Here is a 22,015-nt window from a genome sequence, read left to right as displayed (position 1 = left end):
ATTCATAACATCTTTTTAATAATTACAAAGACCCAACCAGCATTGCCTTACTAGAAATAGTTAAAGTTTGGCTTGCAACAAAATTCACATTTCGGTTATTTGATATAAAAAGGTTCACCATGTCTTACTCTGTTGTGTTGTAGATGCAAAATATGTGGAAAGGTGATTACAAGCTCTTAAAAGTTCAAAAACGAACAGAAAATCGCAGCCACACAAGACCGCCGTAGTTTGGATTCCCTTTCCAAAGCGGCTCAAATGTGATGTAGTTGTGAGAGATGGTTTCTGTTTACACTTTCTTGCAACCTTATTCGTCGAAATATTTTTACAAATATACTTCACGCATTCAATAAAACTATGTCTATTGTTCTTACGCGTCTATTTTATTGTCATTGTAATGCTGTCACTTTTAGCACTGATATCTTATAAATTGCTGTAAAAAATCGTTAAACTTTTTAATCTTAGCTCGAAGGAGTACATATCATTGTCTGATAATCATGACGAGCCTGTTAGTCACCTGTGATAATCGAAAAGTGCTGTAAAAATTATTTGCGAAGTATTGGGTCACGTGATCAGAGAACGACTTGACGATTGAATAATGCCGAAACAAAACTGTAAAGTAGTGAGCATTTATATTTGATACGGGGTCTTCAGTAAAACCCGAAGTGTTTGTCATAAACTAGTACTACGATAAGTTTTATATTGAGCTTTGTATTGGCCTTTCAATTCACGTGAGAACATATGTGACAAGACGATAACTAAATTTCGTGGTCACGTCATCAAAATAAAGAGATTCCAATCTACAGCTGCTTTTCGTTTTCAAGCTTTTAAGAGCTTGTAATCACATTTCCACATATTTGGCACTTACAACACAACAGAGTAAGACATGGTGAATCTTTTGATACCAAATAACTGTAATGTGAAATTTGTTGCAAGTCAATCTTTAAAGTTTGCAAGCATAAGGCATCTCACCTGCAGCTCTTTGTATGAATGATGAAAAATGTTAAAAATGGCAACTGTGGGCTCTTTGTTGATTGACTAAAAAGATTATGGCAGTGGAAAACATGAACAGATAACACAGCTCCTACAATAAGGGGTGGTCTATATATCCTCTGTAACCATCTATCCTACTCCTCCCCTACAGGAAGCTGGCTGATGCTGTTTACTTCTCCTCGCACACAGTCGGAGAGAAAGCGCGTTTAGTTGTTACGTATCCTGTGATGTTTTGCTTGAAAAGGTGTTTACATTATACCATCTGCTGGTATGTGAACCAACTTGTGCTAGTAGGATTAGAAGCAGCAACAAAAAGTTACTATTCTATTCGTGATAAAATAAAAGTGTAGATCAACTTTACGATTCGGGCGCCACAGGAAGTTACGTGTTTATAAACAGACAGCATTGGATTTGTAAGCATGTTAATCTATTGTCAGAGAAGGAAGACTAGGGTCTACTTGTATATAATACAAAAATTATCCATGGTTAGTTTCTATATTGTAGAGGAAGGCTGTTTTATGGTATGGTCACTGCAGATATGGTTATATCTGGTATCTATTTGGGTCATGAGCATGGTTAGTTTCTATATTGTAGAGGAAGGCTGTTTTATGGTATGGTCACTGCAGATATGGTTATATCTGGTATCTATTTGGGTCATGAGGAATACAGTGAATACACGCAGTTCATTGGTCTCAAGATAGCTGTTCCTAATTAAAAGCCTACTAAGAATGTCCTAAAATTCATAGAATAAAGACCATTTTCCATTAAAGATCCATAGACCATTTACCACAAGTAATGGTCACCTGGCTCATTACTGATGTCTACGTCATTCGTATTGTAATAACCAGATAATATCATGTCATATGAATAAGCCAGGTGCTCTATATCATGTTTCATATAGCGTATTGAAACAATAGCTATGAAACCATCCAAGCTATATATGAGAACAAAGTATAAAAATAGGCCCTTTTTGGCTACAGCAGCAAGTTTGAACATTTATAAACATTCTTCACAACAATGCGTAGGAGCTTAGCCTCAGCTTGAAGCAGACGTCCGTTATATTATTATTGTATTACGCATCAACTTTGTACTTGACCTCCAGAATAAAGCAGAGAAAGATTTTCTTTTCATCCTATCACATAAAAAAACGTGTCACCCGCACATGAAGCAAACCCAAGCCTCACAGATTGACTAGAAACAAACAACAAAAGATCTTAAAAAGACTAAAATATAGTTCCCATCCCTTTAGAGTTTGCATAGGCCATGAGAACCTCGGCAGCTTGACGAACTTCAAGGACGAGTCTAGCTTCCTCGAGCCAGCCTTGAGAGAGTTCCCTCGGCGTGCCAGTTAAAGCTACGATGCACCGCACAACCTCTGGCAGACATTTTCTATCCATAAAATATTTAGCTTGTATCAAAAGTTCTTCGGTTGTCATGCCATCGACCGAGTCAAAGTCACAAACATGTATAAATTTGGGTAAGGGTTCAGGCGTGAAATAACTTAAAAGCGTGTCACTCCATTTTGCGTTTGAGATGCTTTTATCATAGAATTCTCTGAAGCGACGTTCAATCGCTGTCATGGTGTAAATGCCTTCCTCAGCAGCCTTGTTTGGGATGCTATAAAGTACAGCTTGAGCAAATGGGTGCATTTCAGCTGCTAGGAAGCATCGCCTAAGTGCCTCATCTATTCTGGCCCGTTTGTACTCCTCACCTACGCAGTCCACTGTAACACAAGTTACTGTCTGAGTATTATAAAACACAGCAAGTTTATAGTAGGATAAATGACAGCTAAGATCCAAACCAACACTAATTAAAATTGAAATGGTGTGACACAAATGGTGTGATCGAGGATATACATTTGCAAAAATGATTACATGCCAAAGGACTTTGCAATTCCTCTGAGTAATATACTCATGAAAAAATATTTTAATAATGGCATATGTGTGCAAACAGTACCATCACTTTTTAAAACCAATACTTTCATTAAAAAGCTAAAACATTACAAATTGTTAGCACTTGGGAGTTGTCTTGCCAAGCTAAATTATTTGAGTAACACATAGTTGACATATTTATGTCTATCTTGCTTTATTGCTACGCTGCCATGATATATCCTGTAGATATTGCTGCTTCCCGTATGTCAGCAAAACATAAAAAATATTTTTTATTGCATTGCAATTAAATATGCTTATTACCCAAAAACAATATTTGTATAATTTGTCACTATTAGCTAATCTGGAAATATGATTTTTCCAGATTAGCCGCAGAAACCTGTATGAACTATTGCATAGCAGCAGTAAAATGGCATAACTGCTGTGACTCAACATTCCATCAAAGCAATCCATCGTTTTTTTGACGTCATCACCCTGTTTGCACATGCGCTCGTCCACGAAAAAGCCAACATCTTTGTAGAAAACGATCGTCATTCTCTTGATTAATAGTATTTTTTGGTGTTGTTTTGATACTAAAATAAAAAATTTGCAAACAAAAGCATCGTTTCCAATAATTAACTGCAGAAGCCTTCGTGTTTTTAACGATAAAAGTTGTCCATAAAGATGGCAGACAACCATAGAATGACGTCACGAAAAAACGAAGGATATTCAGTTTTAGTATAAATCTCAATAGACGAAAAAATTACTGCTTTTAAAACAACTGAGCATATCCCTAGTCACATGCAAAATTAACAGCGATTAAAATGACTACAATGAAATGCAAAAATTTTCACTTGGATTTGCATAAACTGTTCGAAATTCTAAAACTTCTAACAACTTGCAAATCGAATTAAAAGCCTTATTTGGTAAAATTATAAACATTTCCTAAAATGGTGCAACCAAGAAAGCCTATTAGCGAAATGAATGCGTTTCCATTGGGCATCTGATTAGCCATACAATTTGCATGTACACTCTGTGATTGAAAAAACTGCCTACTTAGAACAACATAAGCTGTTTAATTTTTATATTATCATTCCATAAAAATGGTAAAAATTCAAAAACAGAATTACTTTCCAGAAACACTGGTTTATAAGTGATGGGCTTGAACGAAGAGCTTTCAAGACTGGGCAGTGGTCCACGCTATCAGATTAGACGTTTTATTCATTGCATTTTAAGAATGCAATACTGGAGTGTGTATGATATAAAGAGAGAATCAGTGACTGAGTGTACCTTCATGAGCGACAGCATGTATGAGACAGAGGGAGCTGCTCATCAAATCCTGCACTTGTGTTATTGTTTTCTCTAGGTCAGCCCTTTCTGTTCAGAGAATACAAGCCAATATCATTGCAGTAGACAGTCATAAAACATTGCATATATGTAGATATTATACAGTATCACATGTGGGTAGATATTATACAGTATCACATGTGGGTAGATATTATAGAGTATTACACATGTGGGTAGATATTATATGTACAGTATTACATATGGGTAGATATTATACAGTATCACACATGGGTAGACATTATACAGTATCACATGTGGGTAGATATTATACAGTATTACATGTGGGTAGACATTATACAGTATCACATGTGGGTGGATATTATACAGTACCACATATGGGTAGATATTATATAGTATCACATGTGGGTAGATATTATACAGTATTACATGCAGGTAGATATTATACAGTATCACATGCAGGTAGATATTATACAGTATTACATGTGGGTAGACATTATACAGTACCACATATGGGTAGATATTATATAGTATCACATGTGGGTAGATATTATACAGTATCACATATGGGTAGATATTATACAGTATCACATGTGGGTAGATATTATACAGTATCACATGCAGGTAGATATTATACAGTATCACATGTGGGTAGATATTATACGGTATCACATGTGGGTAGATATTATACGATATCACATGTGGGTAGATATTATACAGTATCACATGTGGGTAGATATTATACAGTATCACATGTGGGTAGATATTATACGGTATCAAATGCGGGTAGATATTATACAGTATCACATGTAGGTAGATATTATACGGTATCACATGTGGGTAGATATTATACGATATCACATGTGGGTAGATATTATACAGTATCACATGCGGGTAGATATTATACGGTATCACATGCGGGTAGATATTATACAGTATCACATGTGGGTAGATATTACACAGTATTAGACATGGGTGAACATTAGACATGTGAGTAATCATTATACATTCACACCATAGTATTATCTATTACCTTCGAGGGCTGCCTCAAGACCCTTGACTTTTGCCATGTTCTTCCCTATGTAGTCAATAAACATGTGTCGCTCATGGATAAGTCTTTCTCGCAGAGCAAGGTCAAACTGCTCCATGAGTTTCTTCTGTTGTAAAGCGAGCATATCCTGCAGGTGGTCATGGTGCTCACTCGCCTGCTTTGACAGCCTCTGGCGCATCTCCGTCTCAAAGGTTCGGTCATGCGCTAGAATCTAAAAAGAGCCCCACACACTACGCCTAGTACGCATTATGAATGAAACTGAACACCTCAAATAGTTATCACTTTGATTTGCAGTGGAGAAGTTGTATGTAGTTTTATATCATTTCAAATTTTCATCACAAAGACTTCAATGATCTTTGCTACATCACGAGCACAATATTACCATCACTATGTTTCTGTGAAGTGGTGTTACATGGCATACCTACATTGTTAACTTATAGTAACAAATCAGTGCTTTGAAATACAGTACAACGAAATTCTACAATTTCTCTAACTACAATCGGTGGAAAACCTTTAGTAATGTACCGTTGTTTTACTTTCTCTTTAAAATATCGATGGTTATTTTATTAAATAGTCGCACTGATTAATCATAGAAATAAAACCGACATCATAAGAGAAATATTAAAATGAGTTAAACTATTAAAACTATTTTGTCTCTTGTGCAATAGGCAAAGCCCTACAACAGGTTGTCGACACTAACACCGTATGACATCACTTGCTCCTTATGCTCCAACCATACACGAGTGAAAATTTGATTACGAAAATCCATTGACATGACTGAAACACCATCTCACTTCTGCTTCTGTTGTTAGTCTCATGGAAAGCAAAAGCATGGCATACACAGCATAAAACTGTTTTCATAAGACATACCAAAAATAAATGGGCTCATGACATGAATACCTTATACCATGACACATACTAAACGTAATTGTTGCTACGGCACAAACTACACTCATGTTCAATTATTAAAAATAATATTTAATCAGTTCTGTTGCTAAATTCCTTAGACTACTAATAAATTACAAGGATGCTGCTGAAAAGATGACACAGGCTAATACTGATCAGCTAACTTGGCATGGCTTCAAATAAAAGGTCAAGAAAAATTTAACGAGTTACTTTGTCAATAGATTACCAATTGTTAACAGCGACTAACATAGTTGTGACAGAGGCAATACTTAGTTCTGCTGACCCTCTTCGATACTTGAGACCTTACGGTGACGCAACGTATAAGGTAAGGTTACTAAAGCGGTCAATATACCTGCGCCTCTCTTTCAAGTAAAAGGTCTTCATATTGCTTGTCTAGCTCTTGCCCTAGCTTCAAGTTGGCTTCCTTCATATCTAGTTTCTTCTGCTCGCATAATGCATCTTCGAGTCGCTGGTGCTCAAGCATCTGCTGCTCTCTCAACTGCTTCTTCAGCTGGAAGATGCGACGATGCGAGTGAGCAAGAAGAGCATTTCGTTCTTCCTCTGTGACATCGAGACCTGAGAACATGATTAGACACCTTTGAACCGAAGGGTTGAGATTTATGTTGGGTCCCTAACTCAAACAGTAACTCTAACTGCGAATAGTATACTTAGAGTTGAGTGGAATGATTAGTACACTTAGCGTTGAATGGAATGATTAGTACACATAGAGTTGAGTGGAATGATTAGTACACATAGAGTTGAGTGGAATGATTAGTACACATAGAGTTGAGTAGAGTGATTAGTACACTTAGAGTTGAGTAGAATGATTAGTACACTTAGAGTTGAGTGGAATGATTAGTACACTTAGAGTTGAGTGGAATGATTAGTACACTTAGAGTTGAGTAGAATGATTAGTACACTTAGAGTTGAGTAGAATGATTAGTACACTTAGAGTTGAGTAGAATGATTAGTACACTTAGAGTTGAGTGGAATGATTAGTACACTTAGAGTTGAGTGGAATGATTAGTACACTTAGAGTTGAGTAGAGTGATTAGTACACATAGAGTTGAGTGGAATGATTAGTACACTTAGAGTTGAGTAGAGTGATTAGTACACATAGAGTTGAGTAGAGTGATTAGTACACTTAGAGTTGAGTAGAGTGATTAGTACACTTAGAGTTGAGTAGAATGATTAGTACACTTAGAGTTGAGTAGAATGATTAGTACACTTAGAGTTGAGTAGAGTGATTAGCACACTTAGAGTTGAGTGGAATGATTAGTGAATAGAATGAATATTAGTATGACAGGCGACTACCAGAAGCTTAATTTTATGAGATTTTACCATTTTCATTAATTTTGACTTGTGGTACAATTGCCTCGAGTTCCTTGATGAAATCTGCTTTATCTCTCTTAAGCAGTTGGTAGTAATGCTTCATGATGGAGGACACCTGCTCCTGGCTCTTCATCTGCCAACACACAGACCAATATTTGGTTCACAACAGAATCTACAGTCCTCCTATAGCATGTCCATCTTATAATAGATTATATTCGCATAACGTATATAATGTACACGTACACATCAACACTTTTCCAAAGTTGAACAAGTGAGTGGCCTGAAATATCAATCGCTAGAGCTGCTACAGTGGAACCTCTACAGAATACCAAAAAGGCTAAGCTAACCGACAATAAACAAACTCCTTCATACCAGGATGCAACAAATCAGCACAATACAAAAACAAATGTATATGCTGATATTTCTATATAAGCAGTTTTATACACTAGTTCACTTAAGTAAAGGTACTATTGTGCGGGAACCAGTTTGTTTATTTGCTGTTTTCAGCTCAGCCAAATTTATCATTGTCTAGTTTTAGTGACCAATCACCAATAATATTATAAGTACTTATTAGTAACATAACAGAATTGCTTTTTCCTTGTGACATTACCATAGACAATTCCCGCAAACAAGGATTGCAAAGCTCTCTATATCGCAATATAACATCTTCCTCCAAGGTTACCTCAAAGAAAGAACAATTCTCTAAGTACAATGTATGACAAGCCCGGCAACCATACACTTGCTGATTAACCAATGAATGTAGAAGGAAAGATTGCGAAGCAGAAATAGAGGTCTAAGTTGCCGAAAAGCAAATATGGAAGGGGTCAAGTTTGTCATAAAACAAACATGTAAGGTCTATCTTGACCAATCAGGGAAGGAATTTACAGCAGAAAACAAACATGGCAGAAGATCTACCTGTCATAAAACAACATGGAAGAAACTCTAACTTGTCAAAAAGCATCAACTGAAGGCCTTACCTCGTTATTAAGCAAACATATGGAAGGTCTGTCCACTCTATCATTAAGCATATATATAAAAGGTCTGACTATTTTGGCTTTAAGTAAACATATGGAAGACCTCATTATTAAGTAAACATATGGAAGGTCTGTCCACTCTATCATTAAGCATATATATAAAACGTCTGACTATTTTGGCTTTCAGTAAACATATGGAAGACCTCATTATTAAGCAAACATATGGAAGGTCTGTCTACCTCGTTATTAAGCAAACATATGGAAGGTCTGTCCACTCTATCATTAAGCAAACATATGGAAGGTCTGTCCACTCTATCATTAAGCATATATATAAAAGGTCTGACTATTTTGGCTTCAAGTAAACATATGAAAGACCTCATTATTAAGTAAACATATGGAAGGTCTGTCTATTATGTCATTAAGTAAACATATGGAAGGTCTGTCTATTATGTCATTAAGTAAACATATGGAAGGTCTGTCTATTATGTCATTAAGTAAACATATGGAAGGTCTGTCTATTATGTTATTAAGAAAACATATGGAAGGTCTGTCTATTATGTTATTAAGAAAACATATGGAAGGTCTGTCTGCTTTGTAATTAAGCATACATGTGAAATATCTACCTTGTCATAAATGGTCTTTACATCATATGCTATTTCTTGAACTTGTTTTCTATAAATTGGAAGGTTGCAGTTGTCCTTGGTGTCTGGACTCTTTTTAGCCTCATCAATCACCTGCAGGTACTCTACTATGACTGCTTCAGCAATGAGCTGCAGTCTGTGCGCCTCCTCAACCTGCTCTATTCGCACCTCATTCAGCTTCTGTACTTCTGGCCATATGGCCAGCGCCTCCTAAAACCACCAGAATTTATAGAAACAAATATTTCAGTATAGATATCTGTATTTAATAAATTTGCCAAGACAATTCATACCAAAAAAATTCATAATTTTGTGCATGACATAATTTAGTTAAGAATTGCACTGAAACTTTGAAATGATGGCTATGTACACAATGAGCAGCATCATGCCTGTAGTAGAACACCACTAGCAGAAGAAATAATTTTGATAATTACAACTTTAGCTATTTATATCTCAAATTCAGGCTTGAGGGCAAAAGGATGATTCTAATCTAAAGCACCTCTTAAAGTAAACAAGGTGTGATTAGTAATAGCCAGAGTTCTTTGCTTAGGAGTGTCGTCAACACCGTAGTCTTGAATCATAGATATGAAATGTAGCTATTAAAATTTTAGTTCAATTGTATTATAGACAATAAATAGATCTTAGATTTAAACTATAAAATCATTGGCAAACCAGTCAAACCAATTTACACTAAAACCAAAATGAAAGCTATGGTTCATACCTCTTCCAAGTTTACATCCATCGCCTCCATCAGTTTAGCGTTGTGCTCTCTGCAGGTGGAAATGGCCACACTGTTAGCATTCATGGCTGTGTTGGCCACTTCGTGCACTCTTGACAACATCTTAGCTGCTTTAGCCTCAAATTCTAAAATGTAACAGATAAAGGCTATGAATGTGGTACTGAGGCTAAGAATGTGGTGCTGCAGCATTCATACAGAAATTGCTGTGAAAATGTTGGAATCACATGAAAAGGTTAGGGTGACTTAAACACAGAAAGTCAGATAAACACCCGGCAGGTAAACACCGCTCTTATTATAGTACAAATATCTTTTTGTTTTATTTCATTGTAGACGAATAAAATATTTGTTATTAGTTTTCCTGCGCAGAATAGGCCTTGGTGTATAAAAAAATAAACAAACTCTCGTAAATGAACGCCAAAGATGTGCGCTCCCAATCACCTTATCATAAAAGTACCGCAATCATAGTCTATAAAACCAGTGAAATTTATCAGAAAGAGAAAGGTTGTGGATGCAAGCCAATAATACTACAGTTTCGGTACAGCTCACAAATTAAAAAGTTAAATCTAGTTTTTCCTGTTTGTATGGCCAAAGGGGTGAGTTTGCAAAGATCTTGAAATGGATTAGGCAATTTACATGTACTTTACTGTTCTTATAACGTAAATTCCCTACAAAGTAAACGTTCCTAAAACGGAGTATTTACAATGTAAGAGCACCTACTGTAGATAGTTTCATGTATAGCTGTCAAATAGAAACAAAAATGGATGAGGCAGAATGCAGCTGCAGATAATGACAACAGATGTAAGAAGCAAATATGACAGCAGATAATGACAACAGGTATGACAGCAATTATGACAGCAGGTATGACAGCGGATATAATAGCGGGTATGACAGAAGATATGACAGCGGGTATGACAGCAGATATGACAGCGGATATGACAGCAGATATGATAGCGGGTATGACAGCAGATATGATAGCGGGTATGACAGCAGGTACGACAGCAGGTATTTAGTTAATAAGATTACCCTGATTCTTGCGTGTCCTGTTCATGGCTGACTCAGCCAGCGCTTCTTCTGCAGCTTCTTCCTTCTTCTGCTTTTCCAACTCGATAGTCGCTTGCAGCTCTCGCCGCTCCCGCTCTTGTCGAAGATACTCGTCATCTTCCGCTTGCTTAGCAGCCATCTTCTCTTCGTATCGCCGTCGTTGTTTTTCATGTTGCTCGGCTGCAGAAAAACAGGGCAGGTAATAACAAACTCAGGAACAGATGAGAGTCAAATAATGAGAAGCGATGTGAGTTGAGAGAGTAAAAGGTAGAGAATTGGAGAGCTGAGCAGCAAGATACGATTGGTTAGACAGCAGGTATGACAGCAGGTAGTGTGTACATAATAGACACTAACACTCTCACCCCTGATCCCAAAACCATTCCCACTTGAAGAAATAAATTTTACCGTGTTCCAACTATTTCCATAGAATCAATAAATATTCAAGATTTTTGCACAAATTCATTTACATGTATAAATGCAAATTACAAGCAGACTAAACTTGTTTTACAAGAATAATGAAAACTTGCGTGATACTAAAATTACTGACACAAAAAAGTACAAAATAAAACAACATAAAATTTATTTGATGTATAACATTAGCAATCTATTTTTCGAGCAATATTTCATTCAAGCAAAACCTTTTCGTTTAGGATAATTTAGGGTTGAATGAATCGATGGAACGACAAAAAAAATTGGCGGATGATTTGAATCATTTGTAACTATTATTTACATTTACAACTATTTACATAAAAGCATGATCATCATTAATTTGAAAAACAGAAATAATAGAATTGTCAAAACTTACAGTCTGAATGTACAGAAGTCTTTTCATTAAAATTTTGTACAAAAAAATCATAGCCTTATGCTATCATTTTTAAAATAATTACTTTCTACTTTCTTTGCTAGAATAAAACTGAATTTTTTTGCCTTTAAGCTAAGAATTTAAAATGAAGTCTATAGTTACACAAGAAGTGCTTTTTTGAACCTGAGATCTTAACTTAGAGGTAAAAAGTTCAGAATACCGGTGCTCAAAGTGTTACAGAACAAAGTTTTTTCTCAGATACTTAAAGTTAAATACTATGGTTGTACATAGTGTGTACAATATGTCCTTAAATGCATGTACTTCAAGCATGTAGCAGCTCCTAGTTGATTCTAACTTAAACATTTTTGGGCCGAAACTTATGACACCTGAATTGTTTGAACTAAAATTTTCTTACCTTTTCGAGTCTAAATCAAAAGTAGTACACGATTAAATTTTATTCTAATATTAAAATGTTTTAAAAGCAAAACCAAAATGTTTACTAGCGGCCGGTCTTAGATGTGAATAATGTAGCAGCGGATAAAATATTTTTGGCGCTGCTTGGCAATCTATGACATTCTATTGCAAGTAAATTCTTGTCTGAGATAGGATTCTAATTTTTATCTTTTTTATTTTCTGTTGTAAATCACCATGAAAAGGCAGTCAATTTCAAAATATAGAGTTAGCCGTTAATGATTTGTTTTACATAAAATCAGATACCTGCTTACGCTGATGTACATGATGTACTGCTATATGTACCGGTGTATGTATGAACGGCTGATGTACTGAATTACATGCGAAATGGCAATACGAAATTTTTTAAGCAGACAACAGAATGTCTCATGGTGAATACTACACAGAACTGACATAAAGCGATGGAGGGTTAAAGAGTGAAAAAGCAAAGATGAGGAACGAGAGCTTGAAGCATGAGCTGAACATGAATGAAGCACCTAATTGCGACTCTGTCAGTGGTTGTAAATTACGCAATAACAGTTTAGCGCTGTCACTCGCTGCCTTCTGTACCCGACTCCCATCACCCTTCTCCTCTCTCTCAGTTTGTAGATTCTGAATCTTTTCAGTAGCGGCAGCGAGCGAGCACTCGGCAGAGAGTGGCTCCCCCCTAACTTTGGCCTCCTTCTTATGCAAAGCTTTCAGCCTGTTCGCTGAATGAGGTGAACAGAGAATGAGATTAGATAGACAAAGAGGAGCATGCGGCATGACTAGGAGCTGACTGGTGAAGAATCACAGTAATACATCTAAAAAATCTATGATATCTTTTAGTAGTTTACTAGCATTTCAATTCAAATTTAACCAAACTTAAGGTAAGCATTACAATTTCTTATACAGTTGAGAGATTTGAAGCTATATCAAGTGGGGTAGAACAGTTGTTTCTGAAGCCACTTTAATTGCAAATGGCCAATGTGCCCAATCCAGTGATATTCACCTTAACCAGAAATGAACATTAAAATGGAATTGTCTACCCTACGTTAGAAATCTTAAAGAATTCCGAAAGCTTAATTATGTATCATTAACCAGACACAATGAGAACTATGAAACTGAAATGAAAATGTATATGAAGCAATTTTCTATCTACTCTCTAATTACTGCAACCAACCAAACTCAAATGGAAAAAGATGCCAAAATCTAAGAGCTATTTTGCAAAAATAAAAAGCCAAATATACGTATCTTATAGCATATAACATATGATTACAACAAGTAAAATATGAAACCATATTAGTTTTAGTGGATACTTAATATTTAGTAAAACCTTTAAAATTCCAAGTTATCGAAACCAGTTTTTGTCTTGTAAGGAAAAAACTAAGCCATGAAAAAAAGCAAATAAAAAAAATATATACAGCTTAAAGTAAAGACTCTCATTTCCATCGTAAATTCTGCGCAACACAGCTAAATAACCAACAATATTTTTGTGCCGCTGGAAAGCTGGTAGCCTATGCTATGAAGCATGATATGTTTATATTTCCATATGTATATCTACAATAGCCTATTAATGTCACGTAATAAAATTTTTATTTTATTATAAAATTAAAACGATAAAGTGTAAGTTCTCATTAAAAAAATGCTTTTAAAAAGTTCATTTTCAAATCACCTTTATTCATCTGCACATATCTGTCAACCTTTCTCTAGATTCAAATTAAAATGTCAAACCCTAAAATAAAAATGGTGACAAAAAAGACTAAGTACAAATATAATAACACGGAAATCTATTCAAATATGACATTACCTTGCATCTTCTCCATATCATGAACTTTGGCCTGGTCAAGACTGAGCACATTCACGCTGTTTCCTGCCACATCTATTACAGATGCGCCTGTATTCGTTTCTTTTGTAGGAGCTCTGCCAATCACAACACGCAGTCATATTATTTATAATGGAACAGCTAAAATGGCGCCTTTCCACACAGACTCTGGGAAGCCATGAATAAGTGCGTGTAACAAACACAAACCCTATGTTACGGCAGCGACAGCAACTGGTGACAGTCAAGTCACCTAAACAGGCCTAAATCTCAAGTTACAACAGTTTGAAGCTTCAAAACTAAAATTTAAAAAGTTCTAATAGGCATAATACATTCTCTTCTCAGCCATTGTTAGTAATGTCATAAGTTAGTCTTATTGGTAATGTCTTTTAAACTATATTTAAAATCCTATCAAAGGAACGGAAAGCTATGATGTTTAATTCAAAAGCGAACCTTTGTGGTAACAACTTGTTGCAAAGATTAGCAAAACAAACATAAATGCACTAAAACCAAATGATGTTTTTAATAAAGCTATAGAAATATTATATATCTCCCACAAGTAAGGATTGCAAAAGAGTGTGTAAACCTACATATCAGGGTACAAGCATTATAAGCTTGAACAGCCAAAAATGCAGACTTTTAAATAATGAAACATACCACAGCAACGCTTACTAATATTAACGATAATAAAAATAAATTCATCGATTTTATCTTTACTAATAGTTTGGTTTGCTAATAGTTGTAACTTTCTGAACTGGGAAGAGCAAAGCACATCAAATTGACAACTAGCTCACATGGTCAACAGAAATATCACAAAAAAACGGAAATAAGCAGAGCGATTACAATTACATTTTCATATTGGAACAGTGGTCATCAATTGCAGATTTAATCAGAGAGATCTCGGTTCTACAATAAAAAACGTCAGAGTTTGCTACCAAATACACATTTTTACTTAAACGACTGCGTAATGGCACACGCTATTTGTACAAATTATTTGTACACTATAATGAACAAACTACGTATTTGCTATTTCACAAATGAATCACAAAAAGGCTACAATATTTTGAAGACCCGTTATCCAGGTTTTATTAAATTATTTAAAACTAAATATATGGATATATTGAAAATGACTTTTCAAGCATGTTTCCTTCTTTTGTACTTTGTAGGGTAGGTATGACAATGCGGACGAAAGCTCACATTTTACAAAATCAATCGTTACCCTTTCGTGTGTTGGAGAAACTAATCACAAAATATGGGAATAAAGCAAGCCTGCCTCAATTATCAACCATTCTGAATGTGATCTCATGGCTAACAGATATAAGGGGAGTGAGGGCATAGCCTTAGACCGACTTTCTGTGCTAGCCCTAACGAACATACGGGGAGTGCGAGCATAGCCTTAGACTGACTGTTTGTGCTATATAGTATGCTATATGGGAATCACCAACAAAATACAGAATGGAAAAGTAGAATTGTTGTGGATAAGTAACCCTAGCTACCTTTTGAAGTTGGCTTTTGGAAGGTGAAAGATAGTGTCTCAGTAATATGTTATCAATTGGAGGCTTGACATTTCCGCCCCACGGCTAATTAGCTATGACGTCATTGTCTAAACTCTTATAATCTTAAACTCAGGCTATAGCCACCTATATCCGTTATAGCCCTAACGGATATAAGGGGAGTGAGGGCATAGCTTTAGATCGACTGTTTGTGCTAGCCCTAACGGATATAAGGGGAGTGTGGGCATAGCCTTAGACTGACTGTCTGTGCTAGCCAGGCAAACCGGGTTTCTACCTTCAGTAATACTGCTTGTAGCCAAAATTCCTAAATTGACAGCGGTGGTTTCTCAGATAATTACTGCTAACTACTTGTAGCTTACAACTATGCCAGGAATAGTACGCGAGCTGTTGCTTAGAGAAGAGATGGCATCACCTTCTGTTTGCCTATCAATATATCTTCAAATGATTCATCTTTATGGTGACATGATATTGCTATATATAAGTTACTGTAGGTAGATGTGATCATAAGAGTAAGAAGAAGGTATCCTACATGAAGTTACTGAAGGTAGATGTGATCATGAGAGTAAGAAGAAGGTATCCTACATGAAGTTACTGTGGGTAGATGTGATCATAAGAGTAACAAGAAGGTATCCTACATGAAGTTACTGTAGGTAGATGTGATCATGAGAGTAACAAGAAGGTATCCTACATGAAGTTACTGTGGGTAGATGTGATCATAAGAGTAACAAGAAGGTATCCTACATGAAGTTACTGTAGGTAGATGTGATCATAAGAGTAACAAGAAGGTATCCTACATGAAGTTACTGTAGGTAGATATGATCATAAGAGTAAGAAGAAGGTATCCTACATGAAGTTACTGAAGGTAGATGTGATCATAAGAGTAAGAAGAAGGTATCCTACATGAAGTTACTGTAGGTAGATGTGATCATGAGAGTAACAAGAAGGTATCCTACATGAAAGTACTGTGGGTAGATGTGATCATAAGAGTAAGAAGAAGGTATCCTACATGAAGTTACTAAAGGTAGATGTGATCATGAGAGTAAGAAGAAGGTATCCTACATGAAGTTACTGAAGGTAGATGTGATCATGAGAGTAAGAAGAAGGTATCCTACATGAAGTTACTGTGGGTAGATGTGATCATAAGAGTAAGAAGAAGGTATCCTACATGAAGTTACTGTAGGTAGATGTGATCATGAGAGTAACAAGAAGGTATCCTACATGAAGTTACTGTGGGTAGATGTGATCATAAGAGTAAGAAGAAGGTATCCTACATGAAGTTACTGAAGGTAGATGTGATCATGAGAGTAAGAAGAAGGTATCCTACATGAAGTTACTGTGGGTAGATGTGATCATAAGAGTAACAAGAAGGTATCCTACATGAAGTTACTGTAGGTAGATGTGATCATGAGAGTAACAAGAAGGTATCCTACATGAAGTTACTGTGGGTAGATGTGATCATAAGAGTAAGAAGAAGGTATCCTACATGAAGTTACTGAAGGTAGATGTGATCATGAGAGTAAGAAGAAGGTATCCTACATGAAGTTACTGTGGGTAGATGTGATCATAAGAGTAACAAGAAGGTATCCTACATGAAGTTACTGTAGGTAGATGTGATCATGAGAGTAACAAGAAGGTATCCTACATGAAGTTACTGTAGGTAGATGTGATCATGAGAGTAACAAGAAGGTATCCTACATGAAGTTACTGTAGGTAGATGTGATCATGAGAGTAACAAGAAGGTATCCTACATGAAGTTACTGTAGGTAGATGTGATCATAAGAGTAAGAAGAAGGTATCCTACATGAAGTTACTGAAGGTAGATGTGATCATGAGAGTAAGAAGAAGGTATCCTACATGAAGTTACTGTGGGTAGATGTGATCATAAGAGTAAGAAGAAGGTATCCTACATGAAGTTACTGTAGGTAGATGTGATCATGAGAGTAACAAGAAGGTATCCTACATGAAGTTACTGTGGGTAGATGTGATCATAAGAGTAACAAGAAGGTATCCTACATGAAGTTACTGTAGGTAGATATGATCATAAGAGTAAGAAGAAGGTATCCTACATGAAGTTACTGTGGGTAGATGTGATCATAAGAGTAAGAAGAAGGTATCCTACATGAAGTTACTGTAGGTATATGTGATCATAAGAGTAACAAGAAGGTATCCTACATGAAGTTACTGTAGGTATATGTGATCATAAGAGTAACAAGAAGGTATCCTACATGAAGTTACTGAAGGTAGATGTGATCATAAGAGTAACAAGAAGGTATCCTACATGAAGTTACTGTAGGTATATGTGATCATAAGAGTAACAAGAAGGTATCCTACATGAAGTTACTGTAGGTATATGTGATCATAAGAGTAACAAGAAGGTATCCTACATGAAGTTACTGTGGGTAGATGTGATCATAAGAGTAACAAGAAGGTATCCTATAATAACCAAATATACTCCAAAAATTGACTTAACATTAAAATCATTGCAGTGAGCCATCTTGGCTCAAATTGAAACATAATTATAAAGTAGACAACTCCAAATATATAGATACTGCACACGGCATATTCTTGCTTAGAATAAAATGAAGCATAATTTCTACAATCAAACTTGTTCCATCTCTACAATTTAAGGAAATTTTATGCATTCTAATGATTGGAATTTAACTCAAGTTTTTCAAACTAGAATATATACAGTTTATATTACAGTAGGATGAGATAGAGCAAAACAGAAGGAACTCTGGTAGTAGTTTCTACACAAGTTGTGTAAAAAGGATGAATCACCAGGCAATGCGAGATGTGTGATGAATACGTCATTGATTTTGCTTACTTGTTATCAGGAACTAGTTTTTGTTTTTCCATTTCTTTCGTGAAAGAAGAGGTATTATTGGTCCACCAGTTGTAGGCAAGAAGCCCACCAATCCCTAGAGCACCTGCCCCCAATGCCACTGGTACATATGAACGTCCATTTGGCTCTCCGCTGCATAACATGTTATACCATAGAGGTACAAGTACTTAGTATGTTATACCACAGAGATACAAGTACTCAATATGTTATACCACAGAGATATAAGTACTCAATATGTTATACCATAGAGATACAAGTACTCAGTATGTTATACCATAAAAATACAAGTCTTCGGAATGCTATACAGGAAAACTGAAAGGGTACAACATTTTGCAACTTGTACATGATATGGTGTAATACTAATTACTTGAGCTATGTCTGCTGATAGCTCAGTCATAAAATAACATGAATATTTTGAGGTGCAACAAGTTAAATATAGGTATAGATGTCAACTTCTATAAAACCTGCGTACCCGGGATCCTGTGCTGGTTCTACAGGTTCTCTTGGGGGAGCAAGATTTCTCCTGGTTTCTGCGCTGAACCTGGCAGCTAGAGGTGCTGACACGACGTGCTCACAAGAGACCTGCAATCAATTACCATAAAGCGTGCAGTTCTGCACACTTGAACCTTCACTATTTCTTTCCAAAGGCAGTGTGTAAAGAAATAATATGAGTAGTCTTCTATCTCAACATACGCCGTTGAATAAATAAATTATCTAGCTTTGTACAATCCGACTGTCAAACCGAAATAGAAGTTCCACCAATCTCATTTACGATAAATGACACCTGAAATACCTTCAACAGCTCTGAATTTGTCTATTTCGAATATTAAATGGAGTGAAAGCTCAGTTTTCAAAAATCTTGCACACAAAATTGTTTTTTGTACAATAGTATGCCGTATCGCCAACAACTTCTGAATCCTACTGGGCCTACTGCAGCTGTTAGATCAGCACACCGAGCCATGTTTATCCTTTTACATTTCATTATTACTGACGGAAACCGTTCTACTACTACAAGGTAGGTTTACATGCTGCCTTTTAACAACAAAATACCTTGCATAAAAACTTATTTTTAATTTTCAATGACCTTACCAAAGATAGTCATAAAACTAGTTATCCAACACGAATAAGACAAGGAGTCGTCTACTCAGAGGCAGGTAGCAGAAACAGCATAGGAAAATGGACAAACTATCGAAATGGTTAAAAAATCCAAACCAGCAGCTCAGCTAAGCAATTTGCAAATGCATTTAAAAGGCATACGCTTTCTTTTTACTACAATTTGGATAAAACTAATTTATATGATCTACTGTAGGAATTATCTTCTTCCAGAAAACAAGGAATCCCAATTCCGCTGCTTCTATTGCAATGGTGTCAAACGACTTCTTTATGCTTGTGTTTGAGGCAGTACACAAGATCAAAAAGTTCCATTTTTGCCATTTTACTTGCAGCTTATTTTTTGCGTAGGTAACGCTTAGTAATGAGTAAATATGTAGCCATGTATTGAAACATCTTACGAATGATCCCTTGTGAATATTTGGCATTGCGCCAACACTAATGCCACCAATTGCAATTAATATTGCCCTTAAGCTATAAAGTAAGTAAGAATAAACATTAATAAAATTCAGCCGAAATTGTTGAAAACTCTGTAGAACATATTATTTTGAAACTTTCACAATTCAAAGCAAATATTCTTTTCAAACTCGCCTTTCCGTAGTAGCACTGGTTTGTAATTCAGTTAGTTAAATGCAAGAAAAATAGCCACAGTCATGTTAACAATATTTGGAGCGCAACAGACAACCATAAACCTAAAATACAGCAATTCACATAAAAGGCTGATAAATAAAACTTTAAAAAAACTCTAGCGCAGCTGGCAACTTCAGTGGAATTCACTACCTATTACGCTTGACTCCTCAAAAAATACACAAACAACGAAATCACCTAGCTCTGGCCAGTGTAATGTGCAGAGTCATTGAAAGAGAATGCAATGCTCACTCAAGTCAAATCATGGTGTAGCTTTCTGCAACCACAGTGAATGTATGCCCAAGCAGTCTGTCATACTGTTAAACTTTCTCTCATACTAATAGAACAGTGTTATTGTACCTCATCTACTGACAAAGGGAGAGGTACAGACTCTCGCTATTGACAGCATGCCATACGGTTCACTAAGGCTATACAAGCCAGCTTGGTTTGTGAGTCTGACTGATATTGGCAATGAACTGGCTGCGCAGTTTGCTAGCTTCTGGATACTAATGCAAGGCATTAAAGGCAAATCAATCGATGAAATAAGAAGCAGATCAGGTGTACTAATAGTACTTATTTAAAGACAACTAGAGATGAGGAGGCTTAAAGCAGCTTGAATGGCTACATGATTATCGCAGGGAGACTCATATACACTTTCAGTATAAAATGCAAAGTAATGCCCAACCCGCTGCTAGTAAGTATCCGGTGTATATAGGGATAACAACAGAAACGTTCACGTACACAGACCTCACATATATGTGTTTAAAAGGCATTCTGAATGCACACAAACACCTTTCAAAATTACTTTGCGTTTATATATGTATATGCTCTGTATAACCTACTGATATAGCCCAAAAATACTATCACAAAAATGCTTAACTGTTAGCTCACTGGTGGCAGAACCCACTTATTTTAAAGACCTGGAGCCATGCTAAATTTGTGATTGAGTTAGAGCCAAACCCAGAATGACTGCATCAAATCATTTAAACAGATAGCAACCATTGTGAAACTAACACTTAAGCTGCAAAATGAAAAGTAAATACACTTAATACTTTGTGTGAAAGAATCAAACACACACACCGATAGCCTAAAATTGATTATCTAGTACAACTTGAGCTCATAACTTGGACAGCTAAAATCGATCTCGCCGTTTACTTCATTGCACCATTATATTAGATATTATAGCATACATTGGTTTGCTCAATATCATCATTTAATAGACTAAAAATTGACTCAGGGAAAAACCAGTTTTAGCCCTGGCCAACGTTAGCAATGAATAACTGAAAGAAATAGCTCTTTGCAAAATAACTACCAATACCATAGCATCTGCCTGCAAAGCAACACTAGCCATGCATTTTCTACAAACTGAAAAACTGTCCACTTTTTCGTATACTACGTACAACTACTGTATATAAGGGTTAGTATAAATAAAAGTTACCAAAACTGATGGAGATCTACTGCAGAGGGCTTTGGTTGTGGTCCAACGCCACATAGCGAAATTACATTAAAATTTTGCAAGCCTAGTATGAAGCCGGTTTACACTTCTTGAAATTTGTCATTGCCCATGACTTCTATCGGGTTTGCCCCTTATATAAATTGGCTTCATTCTTAGCATTTTTTAGATACTACTCAGTTTCTCACTTCATTAAGAGGTTGCGTAGATTATATTTAATTTTGTTTTAAATAAATATTTATTATAATTAATAATTTAAATTTAATAAAATCATTATAGTAATAAAAAATTATATGTTTTTTTCGAAACTACACATTGAAAAACATGGAAATTTTGCCGGACCACCGTTTGATTGGAAATCGGCAAATCGTTCAAAGATTCAAGAGAAAACAACTTCACGCTGAAATGCATCTCGTTCAATGAGCCAGAACGGCTAGGATAAATGCGGTTGGTGGATAGAGTGGGGAGATAAGTACACTACATGTAAGTCCAATCATACGGTTAATCCTAATAGCCCAAAATCCACAAAAGGTGCACTGTTGAGAGGAACAATCCGGGTAGTTGGGGCCGTA

General features: G+C 36.0%; 1 protein-coding gene across 1 annotated transcript; it reads right to left on the bottom strand.

The window, feature by feature from the left end:
• Nucleotides 1-1,908: 1,908 nt before the first annotated feature.
• Nucleotides 1,909-21,591, bottom strand: LOC137395202 (MICOS complex subunit MIC60-like). Its single transcript, XM_068082039.1, has 12 exons — nucleotides 21,429-21,591; nucleotides 18,726-18,835; nucleotides 18,236-18,385; nucleotides 13,886-13,998; nucleotides 10,827-11,024; nucleotides 9,786-9,928; nucleotides 9,050-9,277; nucleotides 7,462-7,585; nucleotides 6,473-6,696; nucleotides 5,197-5,425; nucleotides 4,149-4,235; nucleotides 1,909-2,713 (listed from the first exon to the last, which is right to left on the bottom strand). Exons 1-12 carry the CDS (start codon nucleotides 21,480-21,482, stop codon nucleotides 2,214-2,216), a joined length of 2,160 nt encoding a protein of 719 aa, XP_067938140.1. The 5' UTR covers nucleotides 21,483-21,591; the 3' UTR covers nucleotides 1,909-2,213.
• Nucleotides 21,592-22,015: the final 424 nt, after the last annotated feature.

This window comes from Watersipora subatra, chromosome 4 (assembly GCF_963576615.1).
Source record: "Watersipora subatra chromosome 4, tzWatSuba1.1, whole genome shotgun sequence".
Lineage (NCBI taxonomy): Eukaryota > Metazoa > Bryozoa > Gymnolaemata > Cheilostomatida > Watersiporidae > Watersipora > Watersipora subatra.
The sequence above is the reverse complement of the archived record's forward strand: the minus strand, read 5'-3'. Positions and strand labels throughout refer to the sequence as shown.